This window comes from Tetranychus urticae, chromosome 2 (assembly GCF_039701765.1).
Source record: "Tetranychus urticae isolate SD_2017Ah chromosome 2, NJAU_TeUrti_SD_1.0, whole genome shotgun sequence".
NCBI classification, from domain to species: domain Eukaryota; kingdom Metazoa; phylum Arthropoda; class Arachnida; order Trombidiformes; family Tetranychidae; genus Tetranychus; species Tetranychus urticae.
In genome coordinates, this window is record NC_142959.1 from 14,926,583 (window position 1) to 14,951,644 (window position 25,062).

A 25,062-nucleotide genomic window follows, 5' to 3' on the forward strand; every position below is an offset into this window, starting at 1 on the left:
AAAAATATTAATATTTGAATTTCGCGCCTTCGGAAATTCAAACAGTTGACGGACAACTTCAGGTACTCAACTGAACTCTGCAACTGATTAATTTTTTTAATAATCTTAATGTTTGCTTTTAACTCTGTCTTTTCGATTGTCTTGCAATTAACCCCATAATCCTGTGTATTTTTTAATCGAATTATTAGCTTTTAAATTTTTTACAGAAAGTCAACGTTGAAAGTGGTCTACCCCCTTTTGCTATTTCAAACTGAGTTGCCTTTTATTTATGTGCCACAATTTGTTGTATTTTTTTATCTCTTTTGTTTATTATTATTTGTGTTCTCACCATTATATTTTTCCACCAAGGACAAAACATTTGTTTAAAGTAAAGCAAACAACCAATCTATAATTTTATGTCATCCGCATAAATAATTTCTCCATTTTACAATACCGAAGTAGTTTGGATTCTACCAAGTTGACAAGTTGACCGCTTTCGTAGACTTGCTAAAGGTGCTTCCAAAACAAAAGGTAGATAAGATTGAGCTGAAATTCACCCAAATTGACTATTGGATTGCAAGTTACTGCTGTATTACCCATGTTCCTGTAAAAGTCTGAAGGATCGATAATTTGATGTTATATTTTCAACTGAGTCTTCTCCCTGTATCCTGACTTCGCCATTTTCCCTCATTTTCCCTCGATCAATATGATGTAAAGGATATCACCCCCCAGTAGCAAAAATAGACACTTTTATGTGTGTTGTGTATAAAAGAAGCGCCAACTGAGTGTGCACAGTATTATTATTGTTAATAAACCATGCAAAGTGGGATAAACCGACGTACCATTCCTGTCTCAACATCATCATTATCATCATCAACAGTATCAACAGCATCTTCATCCTCAACGACTTTTAGCAATGCTTTCCGATCTCGGCCTTCAACCCTGATCCCTCCTCCTTCAAACAAGGTTAACCTAAAGACTGGTGATGACCTGAAAATGGTCGGAACAGTTAAGACATCAACCATTCGTCGCCCATCTTCTCGCGAAACTATTGGTATTTGTGTAAATAATAGAATCACTAATGGAACTTCAACAGCAGCAGCAAACAATAATGGTTTGAGTCGTTTCTCAACATCTACCAAAGAAGCAAGTCGTTTGGGGAAAGTTGACTCCACTCCAGCTCCGACAAGGACCTCTAAGCCTTCATTTCAAATGCATTACATTCCACCAACAGCTAAAAGATTGACCAGTGGTACTACCAAGGACCCTGTACCTAAAACTGAATCAAGATTGAATGTTAAAAGAAATGAAATTAACAGTTCCACTCGTAAATGTGTCACTCCACATAACAATGGTTTATCTACTTTGAATGGCAAAAATTCTGTTAATCTTAATGCCATTAAAAAGCCCTTTGCTGGAACGGCTTCTGCTCGTGCTGCAACTACCCTTATTTCATTGCAGAAAGAATGTGACAAATATAAGAGACTTTCTGAATTGTATAAACGTCAATTGGAAGCTTCCAAAGGTGATATTTCTAAATCAGTGTTGGTTGTTGATGGGTTATCTGTTGTTGTTAAATATCTTACTGAGCATCTAAATGCATTTTCTACTCCATCGCTAAAATCAACAATTGAACAGCAAGCATTAAATTATAAAAAGTTGAATGATGATTATGGTAAACTAGAAAGCCTTTTGGACCAGTTGAGGCAAGAAAATACAAGAAAAGAAGATGATCTGCGGGATGAAATTATTCGCATGAGTTTGGAAATGGTTAATGAAAAGAAACGTCACGACAATGAGAAGAATCGCCTTTTTGATATGTTTGAGGATCAGATGAAAGCACAGAAAAAGGCTTTTAAAAAGGAGATGGAAAAAATAGAGGAAGATAAGATGAACCTGGAAAAGGTTATTGACTCATTAAAAGATGAAATAAAGGAAAAACTGCTACAAATTGAAGGTTTGACCAATCGGGTGGGTGAATTAGAGTCAAGTTTATCCATGGAGAAAGATCGTCGTTGTCGTATGCTTCAAGAAAAGGTTAAATTTATGGCTAATGAAATTCAATCATTGAAAGATGTTCTTGATCTCAAGGATGGTGAGCTAAGAACAATAAAAACTTCCATAGCCAATGAAGAATTACTTCGCCAAGATTTGGCAGCTGCTCAACAAACTATAAACAATCTAACGCAACGTTTAGAGCAACTGGAAATTTCAGCAAACCAAAAGAATGCTATGATTAATATGCTCAAAGAAGAAAATGAATCTTTAAGAGAGAGATTTAACAAGGAACAAAGAGAAAGACGTCGAATCTCAATGAAAAATGAAGAACTTGAATACACATTATCTGAATTTACAACGCCTGTTAAAGGTAACTCTAGTTCAATGGATGAAGATGTTTTTTTAACACCAATGCAACCTCCACCAAGATCACGGCTTACATTAACCAATGGCCTGCCATTACGTCCACATTCATCGGATTCTGTCCGAAAACAGAAAACATAGTTTTTAATTTAGAATATAAACAAATTACTGAAGCATTCTTAATCCCGTTTCGAACCACACTACACTTCATTTTCGAGATTAAAACAAATTAAACAGTAAAAGCTCAGGTTATGGGACTCTCTCGAAATAGCTGGTCTTTACTATTCATCGGGCAGCTCAATTTTTCAATCTTCAATCTCACCTAAAATCAGAGATTAACTTAAATATTTATTCAAAATAACTTTTAGTTATTTGATAAATATTTTATGAACAGAAATCTGTTTAATTATCTCAATAGTTCTTTAAATTTAATTCGCTTTTGACACCCGTCTGCACTGGGATGTCTGCGAATCGAGTCCCATTATCTCAACTTTTACTGTATTTTTAATAATTAAAAAGTGTCTTTCAAATCACATTGTTAATTTTATTGTCACTAAATAATTGGATAAATTGTATATGCTTAAATTGTGACCATTTGAGTCCAAATCACTGAGCGTAGACTCTCAGTTAATTTCAAATTTAAAGTTAAACCATTTTTAAATATAAATATAATTAGAAATTGAAATACGATAAAAAAGCTGCTATTGTAAATTGGAAAAAGCAACTCTTTGATTTTTATTCGTTGGTTTATTTTATTTCAATTTGGTTTAAACAATTTACCTTAAACAAGTGACAAGTTGATTGTAAAATTTAAGATTGAATTGTTCTCAATCATCAGATTTTTAAATTAAGACTTCAAATGAATCAAGTTCCAACGTTTTGAATAAATTTTGAATCATTTTACTTCCAAAGTTTACTTATTTGCCAAATGTGGCTCAAAGGAAAAATACACAAAACAAGAATCTGTTCCATGTTTTTCATTGATCACCAATAATGCATCTTGTATCTGAAAGTCTCATGTGGTCATCACAAGATCATTCAACAATATGAATCAACCACTTAATTGAATTAAATCTACAACTGGTTCGCACTTAACTTTTTTTATTCAGTTATTAAATGTTGATCGAAGAAAAGGTTTGTCAAAAAAAATCTGTTACAATAGCTATGTTACAATGCCTGAATCTATTTTCGGGTTATCCTAAAAGAGTGACCTGATTCAACATAAACTGATTGAAAATAGATTCAAAACTGACCGTTAATCAGGTTTGTGATTTATTTATTTTCAGCATCTTCTTCATATTGGAGATGATTTAAGGAAAAGACATCTATTTTAAGGCCATTCAGGAAGAGCATTTCATTTTCAAATACTCTTTCTTATTTGTCCTCTTCAACTGATTAATATTTTGCTTAAACATTTGCTAGTTTAAACAATTTCTATTGTTATTGTATTCCTTTCGATAACTATTATTTATTAAAGCGGCAAAGATGAAGTCCACTACAGCAACCTTGTCTATAGCAACGGCAACATTCACGATCTTATCTTTTTCGTTTTTTCGTGTTACTCTTCCTGAATGGCCTGAAAATAGATTCAAGAATTGACCGTTTATCCGGTTTGAGATTTATTTATTTATTTCATCATCTTCATCATCATTATCATCATGAAGATTAAGATGAACATGGTGTAAGGAAGGAGAGTCTATTTTCAGGCCATTCAGGAAGACCATTTCATCTTCAAACTTCACAATTTTGTTTTCTTTTAATTTTTCTCCAACAACTGATTAATAAATTATGTTGAAGGTACAATTTTTTGCCATTTCTTTGATTATTAGGGTAATTTTGATTCAATTTGAACAATATAATTCTTCAGTGATTCAAGTCTATTTTCAAATACTCATCAAAGCCTTTATTTGTAGGACATTACAATGGACGGTAAATCACAAGTCAGTAACTGTCATCAATTTTTCAAATCAATTTGGTTAAAAGCCATCATGACAGTTGACCAGCGATTATGTTGCTTGAAATTTAAATGGTTGAAGTAGATATCTTTTTGTTTTATTGTAATGATAATCACTCTTTTTGAAGCACCTTTTTCGTGGTTTCAAATTAATCCGGAAAAAATGTAAATGAGTTATTGAGCCTGAGTATTGAGATGAATGAAATCTCCTCGAATTAAAGTTGAATAGATAAAGGTGGAATAAATAATATTTACATTTTTTTAATTTAATTTTTAATGTACATTTGCGAGACTAGAAAAAAACGTAACTCGTTAAACGGCTTATTATAAATTGAGTTTATTGAGTAAATTAGGTTGTATTAAAATTAATGTCCGTTTTACTCAATGAATTTTTAGCTTGATTGCTGTATCCATCAAAGAGTTCCGTATTTTCAGTTATCGGCATACCAATCGAAAAGTGACTGCGAACTCAGCTTCTTTTACAATCTTCAATATTAATAACTCGATTGAAACAATTTAGAGATTAATTGGATCCAAACAAACATGAAAACAAAGTAATAATTATTTCACTAGATTTGAAACAAATATCAAGGTCTCGATAAAATGGTTCGGTCAGCTTGGACACCGAAATCAATCTGATCCAAGTCATAAAAAAAGATTAACGACAATTTACACTCAATCTTATCTTGTGCTATTGTCTCAAGCTGATGAAATTAAGATTCATTGATCGATATGGCTGAAGCTTACCAATATTTCAAGTTAGATTCAACACCAGAAATTTATTGGAAATAGTTGCCAAGTCTTCGTTATTCATGGTTTTAATCATAGCATACAGTGTCGAGTAATATAATCTCATTGAAATGTATTGAAGACACATTCAAGATAACAATAATAGGATGCAATTGAACTTTCAACAATCAATTGCGATACTTAAAAATGTATGAGAACTAGTTTGATGATTATTGCGAGACATCCACTCATGAAATATCATAAGAAAAACCAATTTGATCGACAGAACTTTGTCTCATCTTGAGTGAATAAAATTGAGCTTATTTGTTATCCAATTCAACCCATCCATACGTTGATAGGAAATATTTTTACATTTCTCGTTTTGTTTTGTTTTTTTATTTGTCAATGAAAGGGATGACCTTGTTGACCTAAATGAAGGTCTGGAAGGAGATGATTTAATTTTATCCTCAAATATTTGAATAGAAGAAAAAGGTTGACCAATGTCTTCGACTCATCATTAACCTTTCTCAGTCTGGGTTAACCTTTTGTGTGACTCTTTGAGACTCTTCTTTATGAGCTACAATCACTGAACAACCAACTGTAATGAATACATCAATTGGACATTATAAGATGTAACATTAGATATCAAAAGTGATTTTTCAGATCCAATTGGATAGATTATTGGTATTTAAATGAGTTCGTAAAACAGATTAACCGTTAACAAAACTGAATAATGATATTTGTAAAGTAATTATGATTCTCTGTTTAAATTGATGGCGCTTTGATTCTCTCCGTCTCTGAATATTTTCACAGCCATTTGAACATCAGCAGAAATTTGACTCTTGATGAAATGATTAGCTATAATTGGTAATTTATAATAAGGAAATGTTGAATGTTGATTACCATAATCTTGACATGAGTTGAGCGGTAAAATGAATACATTGATTTAGACTATTTGTTTCATTGTTACAATTTCAAAGTTAATACAAAAAGTGTTTTCTTTTTGCATTAAACCCTCAATTGTTCACTATACAGTTAATGTTTCGATTAATGGTTGTGGGAACAATTTGTTACAGACCAAGGTAAAGGTTGACCGTTCAACCGTTGAGTTGATTGGGAAGAAAATAGCGGATAATGGACAATGAAAAGAAATTGTTTTAATTTAATTCTGTTTGCTGACTGCAGAACAAATAGAGGAAAGAAAAAGAGTTGAAAATTGAAATTCTAGAAGAAGTAGAAGAATAAAGATTCAGGTAAAGTACAGAAAGAGGTACAGGATGGATTGAAAAAATTTTACTGATTAAAAATAGAGAGAAAAAAGATATTTAGAGGAAATTTAAAATACAATAATTATTTTATATTTGAATCATTACACTGAGCAATCCTTTGGGAAATCCGTTTACGAGAAACCGAGTCGTAATTAACTTTGGCTAGATTCAATTGATCATTATTTAAAGTACACTTAGTTGATGAAGAGAAGCACGACAATGATGATGATGAATTTAAAGATGTAGATGATGTTAAAGGTGATGATGATGATGATTGGGATGATTTAGATGATTCGACAGAATAAGTTCTCTTGAAGAATGAGTAAAACATACAGAAGAAGAGGAATGCGTTGAAAATTGATAAGTAAATGAACATTTTAGGCCAAGCGCAACCAGGCGATAGCATTGAATAAAATGAGTGAACGATAACGGCAACAAATTGGATCATTTGCATTGAAGTGATATACTTTTTCCACCACAGGTAAGGTGCAAGGTGGGGAAAGGTGGAGAGAGCATAATAGGCATACATGACAGTGTGGACACCAGAGTTTAACCAAGGGAAGAAGGCATTGTTACCACCGGGGGTAAACTTTAAACCAATCCAGCAAAAGAGTGGCATACATGAGTGATGGAAAACGTGGAGACCAGAGATTTGACGGTTCTTTTTACGAAGTACAAAGAAAAAGGTATCACAAAAGTCAATCGTTTTAGTCACATAAAAATACCAGCCCAATTGAATTTTGTACAAGTCAAGAGGATCTCGGGAACGTCGATCAACAGGTTGACATTTCCAAGAGTCCAGGCCGAAATTGGTTATCCAACTTCCAGAGTAAAACAGCCAGCCATTAATGGTAACGAGGGCAACATTGTAAAGAAGTATAATGTTTCTCATGTCATAGGGTTTACGGTCTTTCATAAAATTGGGACCAATTGATTTAACTAGAGCAAGATAGCCACAGATAAGAGCTATCGTTGACCATGGACCTCCATCCATAAAGGGATAATTAGAAACTCTTGGATCTCCATAAATGTTCCACACATCGTAATAATAATATTTAACATTATCCAATAATTTATGTAACAAGGGTGAAGTGGTTGATACTGGATCAGCATAGGCCATAATTAAGATATTGAAGTGATGCACAAATAAAGATTTGGACACACAAAAAAATCAATGAAATTCACAATGTTTAAAATGAAAACAGTTAACAATTATTTGGAAGAAGCCTTGAAAGACCTTTCAAAGACTTGTGGATCCAAAAGATAACTTCTGGAATCAGATGGTATTGTTGGTTGGTGTAGTTAGCCCGTTAACGGTAACAGATTAAGCACACTGATTAAACATTGGTGGGAATTGTATAATTGTGATTGAGACTGAATAACAATAGTCCAGAGAGTGTTGTGTGAGAGTAAAAGCAAGAAAGAGAAGGAAAGGGAAAGTGTTAGTGAGAGAGAGAAAGAGAGAGAAGAGAGATTATTCTCTCTCACTGACTAAGATGTCAAAGGAATAAATAATGTTAAGATTGGTGTCTTCGTGTCTGTCTTGCTTGGGCAAGAAGAAAGGAACTTGCGTTAACGGAACAAAAAGAAGACTCGGAATCCAAGGGTTGAAGTCCAATGATCTGAAGTAAAAGTGAAGAGTTGATAAAATGAAGTGAATAAACTGGACAGAAATGGTTTGATGATCAACAAAATAAGGTTAGTGGGAGACGAAGGAATGTGAACAAAATACGGTGAATAAGATTGTAGAGTGAGAAAAATACCCAAATAGAGTGAGAACAAGTGAGACTGGTCATCTTCCTTTCGCTCAGCCCTGAAGCTAAAAATTGCCTTCCTCATCATCATTTCCATCATCAATTTCACCATCCTCCTTACCTGACAGCTTTAGGCTAGATAATTCCGTTGATTTCCGTTTCTGTTTGGCTTGCTTTCTTACCTTCCTCATCATAATCATCTCCATCACCACTACCACCATCATCATCATCAACAACAACAACAACCTCCCCATCATCAAGAAAAACACTTTCTTTTTTGAAATGAAAATTGAACCATTTTAATATGTAAACTGTTATATTTTAATAATCAAGTTGACTGATTGATTGAGGCAGCCAAAATGACCAGAAAAGGCTAACCTTTCAGTCCTCTTTGATTGTTGTACTAATTACTTGCCAATCAACCTGGTGTAATGTTGCCTCTTAATACTGTTTATCACTTGATCCAGGCTAAATGTTGACAAATTAATCTATTATGCATGAGTTAAACATAATAATTAGCTTAACGTTTGTATTCACAATACAAAGTCTCATAGTAATACATTTAGCCTTAAAGCTTTTCAAGTTGCAACTTTTCTGGTCTTCCTTGTCAAAACGTAACACTTAATCGTAAACAATTTGTGGCCAATTTGTATCACCATTAATCCATAATCTAATTGATTCAAAGTTTAATTCAAATTGAAATTAAAATGCACCAGCAACTGGTTACATTTATATTTGAAGTAACTGTTAAATCATTTACAAAGTTGATCAAATAACCCAAACCGGTAAACCTTTCAAAAAGTGAGATTCACATCTATCTATGACTACAATCTTGACAATGATAATTATAATGGTTAACAACAATATAAGGAGTGTTTAAAGTGAGAGTTAATTAGAATGGTTAATAATGATATTTTCAATTGAGTTTCAATTTTTTACCTTCTATTTTGGGAATTAAGTCCAACTCAGCAGCAAGAAGACACCAATTACAGTGTAAAACCATACAATTGTGGACAATCATTTACATTCCTACTTACATTTGTTTATTGTAGCTGATGATAACAATCGTAATTATGGCAATAATGTTACTGTTGTTGTCTTTATTGTTGATGTTGATGTTGATGATGATGTTAATGATGATGTTGCTGTAAAAAAGAGAGATGAATAATAACTACTTTTTTGTGTTCATTTTCATTTTAATTGACTGATGCCTTAAGGACTACTCAATGGTTAACAGTATACATAATATTCATCATCATCTCCAAGTGATCAAATTAATGTATTTTTTATATCATTATATTCAATTTAAACACTGTTAATTGTTCAACTATCAAAAATCAAATTTAAATGGTAAGCCAAAAACAGTTAAATCAATTGTAGACAAAGCTAGACATTCATCAGGTTCAGTGTTTTTAAATGTTGTTCCTGTGATCCTGATTACAGTTTAATTGTTACCATTGATTACTACATTAATTATAGTCAAATAAATGATTAAATAGGGAAAATGAAATTATTTCCCAACAAAATATACTTTGATCAGTTGATGGAGTTGCTTTCATGTTTCATTAGTTTAACCATTTGCCATTCATCATTAGTCAATTGCGTTTTACCTTTCATTTTACACTTGGACACTTAAGTTCTTGCTCAATCATGATTGATTATTTAATCAGTGATTAAACAGCTCTTGAACACTTTAAAATAGCAAACTAATTGTTGTACTTAGTAATCAACATTTAGATTTGAAAATTTCAAGACAAAAAGGACTACACTCGATACTCTCATAACAACCTTTAAACTCCATCTATTAGCAATGAAAAGATTGATCAACTTGCCATTCTGTATACAACTATTAATACAAAACAGTCTCTGAAAATAGCCTGAAATGCTATTTCACAGTTGTCCTGTTATGAGAGGATCGAGTGTAAGTGCTAAAGCCTTTTCTTTACAGGGTTGGTAAAGCGTTTCTCGATGACTTTGGATAAGTTCCCATAATGTTTAGTCGGTGTCTCAAAATGTTTGGACAAAATCTTAAGCCAGATGTAAAACCAGTAACTCCTATGAAATGTTTCAACAGTTCTCATGCTTTTTAGTCAAACTCTCAGAATATTTAGACAGAATTCAAAAGAAGAATCAGTCAAAGTTCAAACAAGTATAATTTGAATTATAAAGCTCGTTTTAAACAGTGAGAGCGAATCAGTGAACGAGTCACTTTATTTTTGTTTGTTTAAGAATCTTAAAACCCTTTGTTTACTGAGAAAATTTTGAGACACTCAGATAATCTGAAGACGACAGTCGAGCAAATGGATGAGACAGTTTTGTTAATCACGATTTGACTAGTTTTAGATTTCACCTTTACGATGAGCATCGATAGTTAATTTTTTACATTCACACTGATTTTCATCATTTCAAATTATACAAAAAGGTTTGAACACAAAATGACGAGATTCAATAGATGAAAACATGGCTATAAGTTAAATGAGCTAAAGTAAAGTACCAGATAATGTCTGTTAATTAATCAATAGCCACTCAACCCCTTTATTTACATGTCATATAAAGAAAGTTTTGGTTGAAATAATCTAAATATTATTAAGAAAATCGAAAAATGCGGTGAATTTAAACTTGCTAATCTTGAGCCTAATGTTTGTAAGCTTTTCTGACAATGTTTCACTCAATTAATAGCACTTGCTGTGTAAATAAGCTATTTCAAGTTACTGGCATTATCTGGTACTTACTGTACTAGGTGATCTCATTGATTTGCCTTTTGAATATTTGCCGCAAAGAGATTTGCTTAAATCTGTTTGCTCAATTTAAGCGAACCCAAAAAGTACAGTCAATTGGCATCCATAGAGGGACACACTGGTTTAGTCAATTGTTCAACTCAACCAGAAGAGTTTGCAGTCAAAGAGTGAAAAGTTTATTAGTTTAAAGTTTATTATCTTCCAGTTCATTTCTTGTCAATTCACACTGATTGTTTTTAAACTGTGTTAACTTTTCAGTTGCAAATTTTTATGCTTGCAGTTAAATCATATTTTTTTGAATATAGCTCAACAAAGTCTACTAACTCGACTGGATACATCAAAGGTCTATTCTGTTTGTTTGAACATTTCCATTAAATTCTTTATTTCAGTTTTTACTTCTCTATAAATTGATGGAGAATCAAAAATCGTCTAAACAACCAACCACTCGTCGTCCCTTATGTGCTCGCTGTCGCAACCATGGAGAAAAAGTACCCAAAAAAGGCCACAAAAGGTTTTGTAGGTTTGCTTCATGCACATGTATCAATTGCGTTATCATTGCTGAACGACAAATTGTGAGTGCAAAGCAAGTTGCCCTTCGACGACAGCAAGAACAGGATAAAAAATATGGTCCACTAGGATCGTCTTCTAGATGCTCAAATGATCCTGATAAAAGTGATGCCGATGATCGCGATGATGTCAATAAAGGTGAGTTTCTTATGATGGTAGCCAAAGCCCATCTATTTATTGAGTGCCAATCAATAGTTTAGTGTATTGGTCATTTACCAAGTTGAAACGGTAATGACTATTCTACACTTATTCCTTTCACCCAAAATTTTGCTTCTATAGCTAAAATTTGCATTTCAAGTGAGTATCTTTTTTAAAGGGTGTCGCAGTTAGTGTGGTTCAAGTAATGATTGACCAGAATGTCATTGAAATTGAAAGAAAAGATAAATCTGATAATCATAACGATTGTTTACTGATGGCCAAGATGCCGAAAAAAATACAACAACATAGATACAATATTTCAATTGCCATATGGACATTATCATCTTCAATTTTATCTGTTTTTCAACATTCAAAAAGTGATTACTTGGGCCTTACTAACTTCAACACCCTTTATCATTTAAACTATCAGACGATGAAACATTTTCTGTTACATTTTTCCGAATAGGTTTTACCATTTTCATTTACTAAAAGTGTTCAATCTTAAAGGTGACCTTTAACCAGGTTTAGCTAAAGTTTTGCTAGGTTAACTTTACCGAGTTTTATGGTGCAAGTGTTGAACATCTTATGGTTAGTAATTTGGTTAAAACTTGCAAACATGAAGTCACAAGTTTCCATTTTTTTGCTTATCGATTCTATGGAAAAGAAGAAAGAAAATGAAAAGGAAAGCTTAAAGCTAATCATTAGAAACATTAACATTTTTCTTCGCATCCTAATCAAGTTACATAGCTGGGCTAAGAAAAGTTCCCAACATATTAACCAACATTAATAATCATAGTTTAACATTACAATTAACAAAGTTAACTGAAAAATCTTTAAAATAAACAAAAGTTGCTTCCAAACGATCTTATCTTATCGACAATCAATTAGCTAGATTTGTCTAGTTCTCAACACTTTACCAGGTTTAACACTTTTGGTAATTTGGTGGTAACCAATACTTTCAACTTTTCTGGTATCCTTTTTATGTCCATTTCTTGTTTGAATTTATATATTTTCTTTGTGCCACTTTTCAATTGAAATTCATCTTAAATGGTTAATTTGATCCTCTAATTTAATGAGCTAATTAAATTTGAAAAATGTTGGTTTAAACCTTTTACCACCTTCAAGTTTGTCTGTTATGTTTGCTTTAACAGATCCAACAAGTAAAACCCTTTTCAATAGATTAAAAATGTCTGTCTCTATTGCCGATCATTTAAATTCACAAGTAACTGATGTTTGCCATTTTTGGTTCAAATTTTTCTCTTCTGCTTTTTTTTCGCCTTCTTCTTCTTGTTAAAGTGTGAACTCTTCTGTTAAAGGATTAACCATTTAATTGTTTTAATTTACTTTGAGATAATCATTGTTTTTTACTGTTTGTGTATTTATCCAATTTCAATCAACATGTTGTTTTAAAAGACTCATTTGTTTTACTTTTTGTATCATCCTCATCATCATGACTCCTATAACCAAAGTGAATTGAAGAGTGAAGATAAAGGAACAACCTATAAGGTGATTTCAAGAATTATCTAGTGAAGATGAGCTAAGATTGAATATAATAAGAGGAGCAACCGAAGAAGAAGGTGGTTCCTCATCATCATCATAATCATCCTACTACAATATTTCTTCCTACCATGTTTAGTTTAAACTTAATTTTTATTTGTTGATAAATTTAAAGATTTTATTTGGTTTTTCATCTTCTTTTTGTGTGTATCTTCATCTTCAACATCATCATCGTCTTTCTCTTTTCATTTTCTCTCTCTCTCTCTTTCTCTGTTTTCTTTCCCTTCTCTCTCTCTCAATCCTTTTCTGACCTTAAAACAAAAGTAAAATTTGAAATACATAAAATAATACACTTGAGTCTATTGTAAAAGTAGAAAAGAATAACAATAATAATAATAGTTATAGTTTAAACAATAATCATAATAATGGGTAATAAATCATTGAAAATAAAAATTGGTTAATCCGTTAATGAGTTCAGTTGTTTGTTGTCTGTTTCATCTTTTTGTTTTATGCGTTTCCAATTCTAACTCAAGATTTTACCAAGACTCGATTTTTTCTGTCCAACTTTTTGTTACTAACTTTAAACTCAATTCTTGTTATCCAGGTTTTCTTCAATCTGAAGATTCTCAATCAACCAGTCGGCACCCTTTGTGTGCTCGTTGTCGCAATCATGGGGAAGAAGTACTCAAAAAGGGTCACAAAAGATTTTGTAAATTCGCCGCTTGTACCTGTGTCAATTGTGTGCTAATTTCTGAACGGCAACGGTTAATGGCCAAACAAAACGCCCTCCGGAAACAACAAGAACAAGACAAGCAATATGGACCACCACCACCACCACCGCCACCACCTTCACTGCCGATGATGTCGGTTACTAGTCGTATGCTTCTGGAGCTTCTTGCAAGCATAAACATGTACAACATGTACTATTCGATGAATTGTCCCAACCGATAATAGGCAATGCAGTTTCTTGGGTTCTCTTCATCCAATCCTTCATTCCTACAAACCAAATTATCGACCAACAGGAAATGTTGTCAATTGTTCAACTAGAAACTCGACGTTCATTTAACCATGTTTTTTTCAACCACCTCAATTTTACTTTTCTTAATGATCAGCTATTATGGTACAATCATTTATTTACAGTGAAAAACTCTAAATTACGATGAATCGCACAAGGTTTTCTGATATTAATAAAAATGTTAACTAAATAAATTAAAATCTCGACATTGAGAAATTTTGTAAATAATAAAAACAAGTTCCTGAAAGAAAATCGTTCAATTAATTACTGAAGTATTGTTGACTAGTGAATAAAAACTTTGATTTATTCCGTGCTGATCTTTTTAGAGCAGAAGCGATTTCTTAGAAAATCAAGAATTGGATCAGAAATTGAATTTGAATCATTAACTCTTTTAGTAGCTAATTGTTGTGAGATTTTAACGACTGAGTGAATTTTTTTAACAATACAGTTTTGCTACAAGCACACAAAATCTTTGCATAATCGAATATTTTCGCTTCTTGTGTTTCTTTTGAGGGATGCAAATGAGTACACATTTAGAGTTATTAATGAGATGCCACTAGTTTTATAAATACAAAAGATTTACAGATGAGATAAATATTATATCAGACAGTTCTTGAGAGTAGATTTGGTTTGCGCTGAGATGATTTGATATCTTTACCATAGAATACTTTTGAAGGCACAGATTTGAATGGTAATGCTGGTTTTTCTAGAATCTTCATTATGTACATTCTGTCATAGTCATCACAGTATTTCCTACTCTTTTAGTCACCGTCTTGCAGCCATGCCCTGAACCAGGATTCTGATTGAATTGCATCGAACTGTGATGGTGACTGCCTGGACCAAAATGAGAACCGAAAAAAGATTCACCAGAACCGAACCCATGGAACTCAGGACCAAATCCTTGACTAGAATGGCCAAAGTGATGAAAGTCTTCAGGTTCTGTAAGAATGAATGAGTTATTAAAATATAAGTGATCAATGATAATTGTATTTAAAAGCGTCTATGAAATAAAAAACTAACCCCACATGTTATCGCTGAAAAGATCATCGAAATTAAACCCAGCAAACTGAAACCGATGGTGCCTGTGGTCATGTTGATGAGAGCTTTCATGATGATGACTATCCCCATGGCTATGGTGATGCGCTTGATAGTTTGAACCATGAAATCGGAATGCGTCATCGAAATGTTTAAAGAATTCATTATAATCAAAGTCCGCTTTAAAATGAGCTCCACCACTCCATCCTCCATGACTAGAAGAGCCTTCAGGACCCGAGAAAGCAGAATGTCCGAATTTATCGTATTTTTTCCTTTTATCTGCATCAGAAAGGACATCATAGGCTTCGGCAATATCTCTGAACTTTTCCTCGGCGTCTTTTGATTTATTCTTATCTGGGTGATATTTCAAGGCTAACTTTCGAAAGGCTCTTTTGATTTCACGATCAGTGGCCGACTTTTTAATACCAAGAAGATCATAATAGTCTTGTTTACCTAAAACTTCAGACACTAATAGAGTCACAGAGATAAAGAAAGCTGCAAAGGACAATGAATCTGGGAATTTCATGATTAAAAAGCCAAAAGTTGACGGTAAACAAAACACAAACAGGTAACAAAATAAAACAAAATAATTAGATCACCGTATTACAACAAACAAAATCAACAGAATATCAAAATATGATGAAATTTGAGAAGGAAACAAGCACATAAAAGAACATTATCGATGAGAAATAAAGGAAAGTAATTACTTTATAAAGTAATTAATTAATAGAAGTAAAATTGGTCTAATTAAATTAAATTTAACGCAAGTTGAAATTTATGTTGCATCAAACTGTTTACTGATGTGGATCAATCTTATTGGCCTGGTAAATACAGAAGGAGGTTCTGCTGTAGGAATAACTCATTGTGTTATTTGTAGAGCAATACAAAATTAAACAATTTATTGTTTGAAATATTCTAAGATTTGTTTTTACATTGATTAAAACTTAATCACGACTGATTAAGGATATTCAACTACGGATTGATGAAAAAATAATAGATTAAATCCCTAAATACTTCAATTAAATAAAATAAACAGATTAAATACTAAATACTTTGCTCGTCATTCAAACCTTTTCGTTAATTTTTGAATATTTTGTAATGTTCAAATGATTGAGATGTACATTGGGTATCAAGCTAATTGAATCGATTTAGATTTTCTTATTTTAGATTAACGAAAAATGTTTTAAAATTATTCCAAAAAAATAAATGATAACGTTTGCCATTTTATTTTTCATCTGGGTTCATTCATAAGTTAACATTCCATGAATCTAAGAAATTTTACAAGTTGATTCGTTTTATTAAAAACTTGTGTAGACTTTTTCATGGTTGTTTTTTTGCCGGTCCTTCAATGAGTTTCACCTTTTTTACCAGCTACGCGCTTTAGATCAGCCAGATTGGTAGAGGTGACAGGTGATCCTATGACTGATAAGTGGTCAATTCTTGTTGTCTCACATCCTCCTTGGTTGTCTTTAACAAAAATCTGAAATTCAGAGATTCAGTAATCAATAAAAGCATTTTAGAAAAAATATTTTAGAAAGTGGTCATCTCAATGACTGGGCAATTCATAAAGGAAAAAATAGCTTACCAATAAACTGCGAATATTCTGAAATTTAACAAATCTAAGCGGTATTAAAGCACCTTCGACGAAGTCTTTAGGTGTACATTGGATAGTTTGAACAGCTTCCATTGACTCAGCTTGATCAAAATCTAATGTTCGCGGTTGATTAATGAACAACTTGATAGTCTTAGGTCCCTTATCAGCTGGTGCAGCAATTTGCAAGGAATGAAGTTTAACATTTTGGGTAAAAGCTAAATTTATAATCAATTGTTCATCAACATCAGATTCGAGGTAAGTGGAAGATCCAGGAGTCAAACATCCAGCAAGAGTGTGTTCATCACTTTCATTGAGACATTCGCAATCTTGTTTGGCAAGCATAGAATTAAGATTAATATGACCTGGGACTGAGCTTGAACTACCACTTCCCGATTCATCACCAATCAGTTCCTTTATTTTAGCCTCTAAAGCTGCAGCATTGGCACCTTGAATAGTGGCAAGTTTAACTTTATTTCGATAAAATATGAAGGTAGGCATCGCATTAACCCCTTGGGAATGAGCGCTCTCTTGACATTGATCGACATCGACTTTCAAAAAAACAGCACGAGGATATTTAGTGCTCAATTGCGCAAAAACTGGAGCAATAACTTGACATGGACCGCACCTGAAATCATTTTTGAGTCATTTAAAATTGAACATTACATATGGCGCAAAAGATAGTAAAAGAATAACAAATAAATTAATAAACAAAGGACCTAATATGAAGTCTCATAAGGATAAAAGAATAATCTAAGACGAAGAAAACATGATTGGGTGAAATAGAATGGGTTAACTAAATCAGGTAAAAATATTCAAAAAATACAAAAATCTTTCAAATGGAAAAGAATGACAGATGAAAATGCACTATTAATCAGAATGATTTGATGAAAATGACTAAACTTACCATGATGCTGTAAAATCAACTACAGCCAGGCTGTCAGCCGCGTTTGTGAGTTCCACTTGAAAACGAGAATCGTCAGGAACAACAATGACACCCATTGCAATGATTTAAATATAGTCTTGTGAAGAAAATAATAAAAATGAAAGAGTAACTAATAAATCAAAATCAAACTTAAATTGAACCGGATGATAAAAATATCTATTTATCTTTCATCTTATCACGATTCAGGATACCGATATCTTAACGGGAAATACTCGGTAAGGGTGACCTGTCAGTTCATTAATTCTCTCTAAGGGTCTGCTTATCCACTTTTCATGGCTCAAATAATCTATTGCAGCCTAATTGAATCTGATTGAATTCAAACTAATAAAATATATTCGGAATAATCTAAACATAAACCTCTTTTCTTTTGAAAAATACTCGATACAAAGAGCAAATCCTAGTAGATACACACAGGTAATTTAATGGTTACTAAATGTAATGGTTAATATAACCAGTAACCGTGGTTAGTTTCCTTTAATTTGATGCTTACTTATTGCGCCATAATTTGAAAATCATTTCTATTTTCACACGCTATCTACTGATTGGACTGTTACTTAAATCACAAGAAATTCGTTAATTTTATTGAATTAAATCGAAAACTTTTAGCCAAAAAAGAAGAAAGCTTTTTAACCAATGTGATTAGTTTCTCAGTCGATTTATTTAGTGATTGAATACACAATGGAAAGAGCAAATTGAATAAAATCACCTGAAACATAATATGAACGAAAAACCAAATTAAATGTACGTTTGACACACTTTATGGTGGTTTATTGAGATTAAAATGTTTAGACGTTTTTACAAATGATGAAACAGATTTATTTTCGCTATAAAAAAGAGAGTCAAGTTTATTAATCATTTTCTAATTTTATTTCGTTAGCTTTTGAAGAGAGTGTAAACGTGTTTGGTAATAAGAAATTATAGAACAATTAGAAATGCTGTTTCTTTTCACACTGTCGGTAACTCATTGATCCCAAACAGAATATTTGATACCATATTTAAGAGAATGATAATGATGATGGTATAACTTGACAAAAATATCAACTATTGTGAGATAACGTTGAGTAATTGACGACAGTTGAAGTTTAATTCCTTCAAGGCATAATCAGGCGGAATCGGCGTGTTCAATTGGTAAAGACCTCCACGAAGAGAAACCAGGATATAATTCATTTTTCGAGCCATCTCACTTTGACACAAGGTTTGTCGGTCATTTTCACATTTTAATAGATGAGCATTGAAATCATCAAGGTTGGCATCTGATTGACTGATTAAAGCTTGCGAATAAATGTCGTAAACATTCGCACCATTAGAAAACCAATTTGGTATTTTTTCACGATGAGGCTTTAACTGGTCAATAATTTGTCGAAGAGTAGCCAGGTCAGAATAAATAACTAACTCTGGAAATATTTTATCAACGAAAGCATCATGTGCTTTGGACCATTCTTCTCCTTCGAGTAGTGCAAAAGCATATTTTTCATAATCAAAAATATTCTTAAAATAGATAGCTTTCAAACGGGAGAGCAATGATTTTGGAATGGATAAAGATGATAATAAATGAGAATCATCTTGAGCTCGGAAAACTGGAGAGTAATGTGTAATTGCCTCTGTAACAGCATAATTACGTAGGAAATCGTCTTTTATATGGCAGGCCACAAAACAAGCTAACAATACATTTTTGGATATCAATTGAGACCAAACAATCATATGGATAAGATCACTTCGAGAATCATTTTCAATAACTTTATAACTTTGTAAAGATTGATGGAGAAACCATCCTTCCAGATAATTATCTGCAGCATCGATTGCATGGAAAGGTGAATGGCGGGCGAGTAAATGGTATTCAATGTCATTTGTTTCAACTGTAAGATTTTCAATACAATCTGGAAGACCATCGTGAGTTGAAAAGACAAGCATTAAACATAATTGCTGTGTCCAAGTTAATCCGTCGAGCACATCAATTTCATCTCCAGAGCTGGTTACCCATCTAACACCACCAGAAAGTATTACGTAAATTTTAAGAAGATTTTTATCGATAAAGGCATCAGCGCCACTTTTTCTCCAGCTTTCCAATTGTTTGATTGTGCTACTTTTAACATTCAAATTATTTCCGGAACAAAGTAAAATTGAAATTTTAGGCATTCGACCGACTAATGCCTCATCAATGGCTCCTTTTAAGTCATTACAACACAGATTGTGGATTATTCGAGAGGAAAGATCTCTTGGTTTTTTCACTAACTTATTTCTTTCAGCTAACCAGTCAATAACTCGGTTGATTCTTTCGTGTTGTTGTCCATATAAAGTTGTTTCACTCAAATCTCCAAAAAAGGCTTCCACGAATTTTTCCAAGTGGGCAACATTATGTTTATTAAGAGCCTTTGGTTTAGTTTCGATAAATGGTGGTTCACTTTCTTGACTTGAAATAGTTGAATTATCTTTTAATTGGGTATCGAATCGTGAATAATGGTCTGAAACTTCGGAAATGAGATCGAGGTTATAGATGATAACGTTAGTGCCTTTTATCAGGGTAAAATTTGATGATCCATTGAAAAATCTAATTTTTGGTGACAAGCTATGACGAACAGCGCAGCTATCATAGAAAAGATTATGACTAAAAGGGAAAATATCGGGCTCTAAAATTAATTCACGCTTCTTAACAAAATGAATTTTGGTAACATAGCTTGTTGGCATTTCGACCATAGGCTTCTTTTCATCAGCTACATTTGGCGTTCGCTTAGGTCTTTTAAAATTTGTCTGTGCGACTTGATCGCCATCATCTTCTTCACTAAACAAAGCAAATCTCATTGAATCATAATAGCTTGAGAAAATTTCAGGGACTTTTTCGACTGAAAGATCTTTGAAATCGGTGACCAAAGCCCCAGCCCCAGTTATTTGGCTGATTTGACTGATGTTTAGAGCACTTCTATCGTGAATAAGAGTATAATCAGCATAACTTTTATCAGAACGCATCTCCATGATTTCGAAAGTAGGTGGCTCTTTCGTTTGAGTTGACTGGGATGGTTTATGGAGAATTAATCGACCAGCAGGGAGGACGGATGAAGGAGGAGGGGGAGGAGGCGGCAACTGTTCTTTGTCATCTGGTAGATCATCATCGTCATCGTCAACTAGACCGTATTTTGAGAAATGTTTAACACAAAAGACCCATGATCCAGATTCGGGCCTATATTCCTTAAAAGTCGCTCCTAACTTGTTTGTTGCGGCTTCAATTTTTTCAGTATATTTCATTGTTCGTAGTCGATCAATATCTTTAATTATTTCATGAGTTGTTTTATCCACTGGCCAAACTTGATGTAAAGTTATTTGAGCTGGTCTATTAAGTCCTTCACCAATCTCAGGTTTACAATCATCATCAGGATAAACAATTACTTCTTTTCTTCTTATATGAACAATCTCATCAAGATTTAAACCTTTAACATCCAATGGATCTTCCCAATAAATTTCACCATATCCTTCACGGCCAATAATAAAACTAGGAACTGGACAGGTATCATTTGATGAATTGTAATATTTATCAAGATCTTTATACGCAGGTTTAGTATAATAATCTAATTTTGTCAATTTTAATCCACATTTTAATGGTGGTGGAGGTGTAGATGGACAAATCAAGCTACTTTCATCATTTGAATCCCCAACCCCAAGCAAACTAGAATTATTAAGATTGTCACCCATTATTGATGTTTCACCAAAAGTAACTGAATTACGTGGAGTGCCATGATTACTATTATTGTTATTGTTGGTGTTGGCGGCGGTGATGGTTGTGGTTGTGTTTGATGCATTGGTAGCATTATTTTGATTGATAGAGAAAAGTTCAGAAACAGTATTTTCAGCAACATTTTCTTTGGATGCACTTGAAATTGGTCTTTGCGCAAACGATAGAGTTGGTGAATCGGTAATTGATGCATTTAAAGATGAATCTTTAGGCTTGAGAACTAATCTTTTGATGTTTCTTCGAGGTGCAAATAAATCCAATGCTGATTTAGGTTCTTCTTGTGCTTTTTCATCCTCTAGATCATCGAATAAAAATGATGAATTTAATGTAGCGGATCCCGCCTTACGAATCACCTTTGAGTTACTAGCAGATTTATTGCTAACTTTATATTGATATAAAGTTTTCGAATCTGAAAACTTCATAGGCAAAGATTGACTCAAACCATTAACATTTTGAAAGACAGGCGAGTCACCATATGGCATGTTTTGGAGTCGATTCATTAATAATTCAGAAGTAGGCATATTTTGTGACAAACTTTGTTGCAACGAAATTGGTTGCACTTGTGACTGTCCAGTTTGGAGAGAGTTTGAAAACATAGACCCAGATGTATTTTGAGCACCAAAAAAGTTTGTAGTACCGGCGTTGAATGAAGGTGTGGTAATAGGATTACTTGAGAAATTGAATAGGTTTGCTGGCTTATTCATTGCGTTCGTATTGGCGGTAGAAACTGTTGTTGACAAGTTAGACGAAAATAAAGATGCTGCTGTTGTTGCTGGATTAGAGTTAAACATGAAAGTGTTTTGACCAAAGGGTGCTGTAGTTCCAAAAGTATTAGTACCTGTGGTTGGTAATCCAAATCCAGGTTTTGCAGCAGTAGTAGATGCATTAGCTCCGAATAATGATGGAGTTGTTGTTGCAGCTTGCGCACCAAATAACGAAGGAGTAGCTGTAGTAGTTGAGGTACCAAATAATGATTTGGTTTGTGTATTTGTAGCTGGAGGTTGAAAGAAATTGGTACTTGGAGTAAATGACGATGGAGTTGGGTTGAATAAGGATCCTCCAGAGGTGACAGTTGCAGGTTGTTGGTTTACAGGTCCAAAAGAAAATGTTGTTGTGGTTGGTGCTGTTCCAAATGCAGGCTTTGCTTGTTGTGTACCGAAAGTTGGTGCATTAAAGAGTGATGTTGATGTACCAAATGTTGGTTTACCAAATATTGAGTTTGTACCAGAGCTAAATGGAGCAGTAGTGGCACTTTGTTGCTGCTGCTGTTGCTGCTGTTGCTGTTGCTGTTGCTGCTGTTGTTGTTGTGTAGCACCAAACAAAGATTCAGTAGTAGCCGTTTGACCAAACATAGCTCCTTGAGCTTGTGGACCTTTACGATTAGCTTGATAATCTTCCCAACGTAATTCTTCCATTGATTTTGTTTCATACTCTTTCATGGCAGTGATACATTGATGTCGAGTACTGATAGTAGTGTTGATATTGTTCTTCAACATTGTATCACTTCCAATTAATGGATTAAATTTGACAGTAGTACCAGGAGCTTGCATTGTATTAGTAGCAGTTGCTCCACTAAATGGAGTTGTAGCTGAGAATGTGTTTTGACCAAACAGAGATTGTGTGCTTGTTTGAGCGGTATTTGTTCCACCGAAAAGTGATGTTGTAGCAGCACCACCACCAAAAGGAGAAGCAGCTAAACAATGGTATAAAAAAAATCATTAGTTATATATAGCCATAAAAAGAGTCGGTAGTTGCTTAACGTAAAAATAAGCGTCAAATGGATAGCTAAGCAAATTAGAGTATTAAATAGAAGGTTAAACAAATGAAAGTACCTGTAGAAGTAGCTCCAAACGCTGTTGTTTGTTGTGTTGTCGATGGTGAGCCAAAGAATGGTGTTGTAGATGTTTGCGAGCCAAATAAACCAGTACTAGTAGTAGCACCAACACCGAATCCTGTGGCTGGTGTTGTTCTATTGGCTGTAAATGCAGCAGGTTGACCAAAAGTTGATTGCATTCTGTTGGCTGGAGTACCAAAGCCAAATGTATTCTGTGAGGTTGATGGTGCATTAAATGGGCTTGTGGTTGAAGTTTGTGGTGATCCAAACATGATTGTACCTTTCCAATTAATTACCTATTGTCCCACAAATCATGAAATTAACTAAAAACTAATTGGCAATCAGAAAATAAAAAATTTCAAATAATTAACAATTGACGCACATTGAAAGGAACAGTAAATTTGTAATAATGATCGGCATGGGAAACCGTTTATAGAAAAAGAATTGTTGAAAACCGCAAAAAGTTACACTCAACAATAATAGATGGCGCTTTCACTTGTCTTCGCGCTTTTTCCAATAAATCCAATTTTTGGCAACCTCAAAGCTTCACCAGTAATCAATCATTACTAATCGTTAATTATAAACACCATAGAGCCAATATAAACTGCTATTTTGACCACTAAACATTTTATTGACCAAATTTTCTACAACATTATAAATAACGTGAGATAAATCTAACCCATGTTTTGTTTTAAAACTGGATTCTGCCCTTCCCTCGGTGTTACCTCAACTTGAGATGCTTAAGCAATTATTAAAATACGTTTTGTTATGAATGTGCACAATTCACTTGACTTTTACATCAATCAATCTGGATTTGGAAGAGTGAAAATTTAAGCCTTTTGATTTAGATATCACTTGAATTTGAATGATTGAAAGTTAATAATTGTAAATCATTAACCAATCGATTATGTGTAAATTTAAGAATCAATTGTATTTCACTTGTACTTTTAAGAGGTCAATTGATGCTGCTTTTAATCTAAAATGGTCGATTAAAATTCAAATCACATCTAATATTAGAGTATATTTTATTAATGATGATCAATTGAATTATTATAACATCTAAAGGGTAAACAAATACGGGTTACAATGTTGACAATTATAAGTAAAAAGTCTAATCCAACTGAATCCATTTTAATATTTGTAAAAGCCTGATTGATCATATTGTGTGGATAGCAATAAGACTGTGATAATTGTTAGTAGAAATGGTTGATTGAAATATCTGGATAAATTGTTAATATCAGAATAAATAAAGTGAAGATAATTGATTTAGAAAAGTAAACTCAACGAGAATTAATAAATAACAAGAATTGAAAATTTCCACAAACATGTAAACAAATGAATAGACACAGCAAATGCAATGTACATTTCCAACAAATTAGCAACTCTATGAAGCTATTTAACATTATTTTATATTAACTGATTACAATACTTTTAATAAATTGTATATTTGATCAACTAATGTCTAATTGTCTCCATTTGCTAAAAAGTCAACCACGGAGTCAAAACTGAATGGCTGTTAACACATGAAATGGCAATATGGATCAAGAGTGAATGTTGATCAATAGATTCAGAAGCTCGCCATTAATGGCTACTATTGAGTTGATTGGTGTCTAGATAATTGGTTAGCTTGATTGACTAATCGAGGATGCATTGTTGTTTGATAACTTGGCGAGTTGAACATCAAGAGTTTCAATGACTGATTGACAATAAGAAGTCTCACCAGTCCATCAAAAATTAATTTAACCATCGTGACTGGAAACATTACCTTTATGCAAAATACTGTCAATTTGTATGATAATCGTCAACAGCAACATCAACATAACAATCATAATCATAATCATCCTCTTCTGGTAACAGTTTAAACATCAACAAAAGTTACTTTTTTTCATTGAAAGCAAAAGTTGACTTGGACTGAGCAAACAAACAAAATTA

At 33.1% G+C, this 25,062-nt stretch overlaps 6 protein-coding genes across 11 annotated transcripts; 2 read left to right on the forward strand and 4 right to left on the reverse strand.

Moving 5' to 3' along the window:
• The first annotated feature begins 45 nt into the window (after positions 1 to 45).
• Positions 46 to 3,243, forward strand: LOC107371681 (uncharacterized). The gene has a single exon (XM_089267873.1). It carries the CDS (start codon positions 796 to 798, stop codon positions 2,479 to 2,481), a length of 1,686 nt encoding a protein of 561 aa, XP_089123999.1. The 5' UTR covers positions 46 to 795; the 3' UTR covers positions 2,482 to 3,243.
• Positions 3,244 to 6,211: 2,968 nt separating this feature from the next.
• LOC107369823 (very long chain fatty acid elongase AAEL008004) lies at positions 6,212 to 9,455 on the reverse strand. Of its 2 annotated transcripts, none has more exons than XM_015937811.3 (2): positions 9,083 to 9,455; positions 6,212 to 7,665 (listed from the first exon to the last, which is right to left on the reverse strand). In XM_015937811.3, exon 2 carries the CDS (start codon positions 7,409 to 7,411, stop codon positions 6,374 to 6,376), a length of 1,038 nt encoding a protein of 345 aa, XP_015793297.2. In that variant the 5' UTR covers positions 7,412 to 7,665; positions 9,083 to 9,455; the 3' UTR covers positions 6,212 to 6,373. The 2 variants fall into 2 exon arrangements, with proteins under 2 accessions (XP_015793297.2, XP_015793288.2); XM_015937802.3 differs by having other exon boundaries at positions 6,212 to 7,913; positions 8,985 to 9,455.
• Positions 9,456 to 10,892: 1,437 nt separating this feature from the next.
• On the forward strand, positions 10,893 to 14,252 carry LOC107369193 (doublesex- and mab-3-related transcription factor dmd-3). 5 transcript variants are annotated; one of them, XM_015937134.3, is made up of 2 exons: positions 10,893 to 11,488; positions 13,590 to 14,252. In XM_015937134.3, the coding sequence occupies exons 1-2, from the start codon at positions 11,194 to 11,196 to the stop codon at positions 13,934 to 13,936; spliced, it is 642 nt and encodes a 213-aa protein (XP_015792620.1). In that variant the 5' UTR covers positions 10,893 to 11,193; the 3' UTR covers positions 13,937 to 14,252. The 5 variants fall into 5 exon arrangements, 1 of the variants encoding a protein (XP_015792620.1); XR_016198891.1 differs by lacking the exon at positions 10,893 to 11,488 and adding an exon at positions 11,967 to 13,308 and having other exon boundaries at positions 13,590 to 13,729; XR_003082308.2 differs by lacking the exon at positions 10,893 to 11,488 and adding an exon at positions 11,967 to 13,065 and having other exon boundaries at positions 13,590 to 13,729.
• A 116-nt stretch (positions 14,253 to 14,368) lies between these two features.
• LOC107369185 (dnaJ homolog subfamily B member 9) lies at positions 14,369 to 15,824 on the reverse strand. The gene is made up of 2 exons (XM_015937116.3): positions 15,021 to 15,824; positions 14,369 to 14,939 (listed from the first exon to the last, which is right to left on the reverse strand). Exons 1-2 carry the CDS (start codon positions 15,559 to 15,561, stop codon positions 14,719 to 14,721), a joined length of 762 nt encoding a protein of 253 aa, XP_015792602.1. The 5' UTR covers positions 15,562 to 15,824; the 3' UTR covers positions 14,369 to 14,718.
• A 414-nt stretch (positions 15,825 to 16,238) lies between these two features.
• Positions 16,239 to 17,730, reverse strand: LOC107369963 (thioredoxin-like protein 1). Its single transcript, XM_015937934.3, has 3 exons — positions 17,534 to 17,730; positions 16,621 to 17,254; positions 16,239 to 16,515 (listed from the first exon to the last, which is right to left on the reverse strand). Exons 1-3 carry the CDS (start codon positions 17,626 to 17,628, stop codon positions 16,381 to 16,383), a joined length of 864 nt encoding a protein of 287 aa, XP_015793420.1. The 5' UTR covers positions 17,629 to 17,730; the 3' UTR covers positions 16,239 to 16,380.
• Positions 17,731 to 18,314: 584 nt separating this feature from the next.
• LOC107362872 (nuclear pore complex protein Nup98-Nup96) lies at positions 18,315 to 23,564 on the reverse strand. Its single transcript, XM_015930014.3, has 2 exons — positions 23,129 to 23,564; positions 18,315 to 22,989 (listed from the first exon to the last, which is right to left on the reverse strand). Exons 1-2 carry the CDS (start codon positions 23,400 to 23,402, stop codon positions 18,614 to 18,616), a joined length of 4,650 nt encoding a protein of 1,549 aa, XP_015785500.2. The 5' UTR covers positions 23,403 to 23,564; the 3' UTR covers positions 18,315 to 18,613.
• Between the last annotated feature and the right edge of the window lie 1,498 nt (positions 23,565 to 25,062).

Coding starts and splice junctions, on each gene's coding strand:
- LOC107371681 (XM_089267873.1), top strand. CDS start 796: ATGCAAAGTGGGATAAACCGACGTACCATTCCTGTCTCAACATCATCA.
- LOC107369193 (XM_015937134.3), top strand. CDS start 11,194: ATGGAGAATCAAAAATCGTCTAAACAACCAACCACTCGTCGTCCCTTA. Junction 11,489..13,589: donor TCGCGATGATGTCAATAAAG/GTGAGTTTCTTA, acceptor CTTGTTATCCAG/GTTTTCTTCAATCTGAAGAT.
- LOC107369823 (XM_015937811.3), bottom strand. CDS start 7,411: ATGGCCTATGCTGATCCAGTATCAACCACTTCACCCTTGTTACATAAA.
- LOC107369185 (XM_015937116.3), bottom strand. CDS start 15,561: ATGAAATTCCCAGATTCATTGTCCTTTGCAGCTTTCTTTATCTCTGTG. Junction 14,940..15,020: donor TTTCAGCGATAACATGTGGG/GTTAGTTTTTTA, acceptor TCATTCTTACAG/AACCTGAAGACTTTCATCAC.
- LOC107369963 (XM_015937934.3), bottom strand. CDS start 17,628: ATGGGTGTCATTGTTGTTCCTGACGATTCTCGTTTTCAAGTGGAACTC. Junction 17,255..17,533: donor GTTGATTTTACAGCATCATG/GTAAGTTTAGTC, acceptor AAATGATTTCAG/GTGCGGTCCATGTCAAGTTA. Junction 16,516..16,620: donor AGAATATTCGCAGTTTATTG/GTAAGCTATTTT, acceptor TCTGAATTTCAG/ATTTTTGTTAAAGACAACCA.
- LOC107362872 (XM_015930014.3), bottom strand. CDS start 23,402: ATGTTTGGATCACCACAAACTTCAACCACAAGCCCATTTAATGCACCA. Junction 22,990..23,128: donor GTTTGGAGCTACTTCTACAG/GTACTTTCATTT, acceptor ACCATTGTTTAG/CTGCTTCTCCTTTTGGTGGT.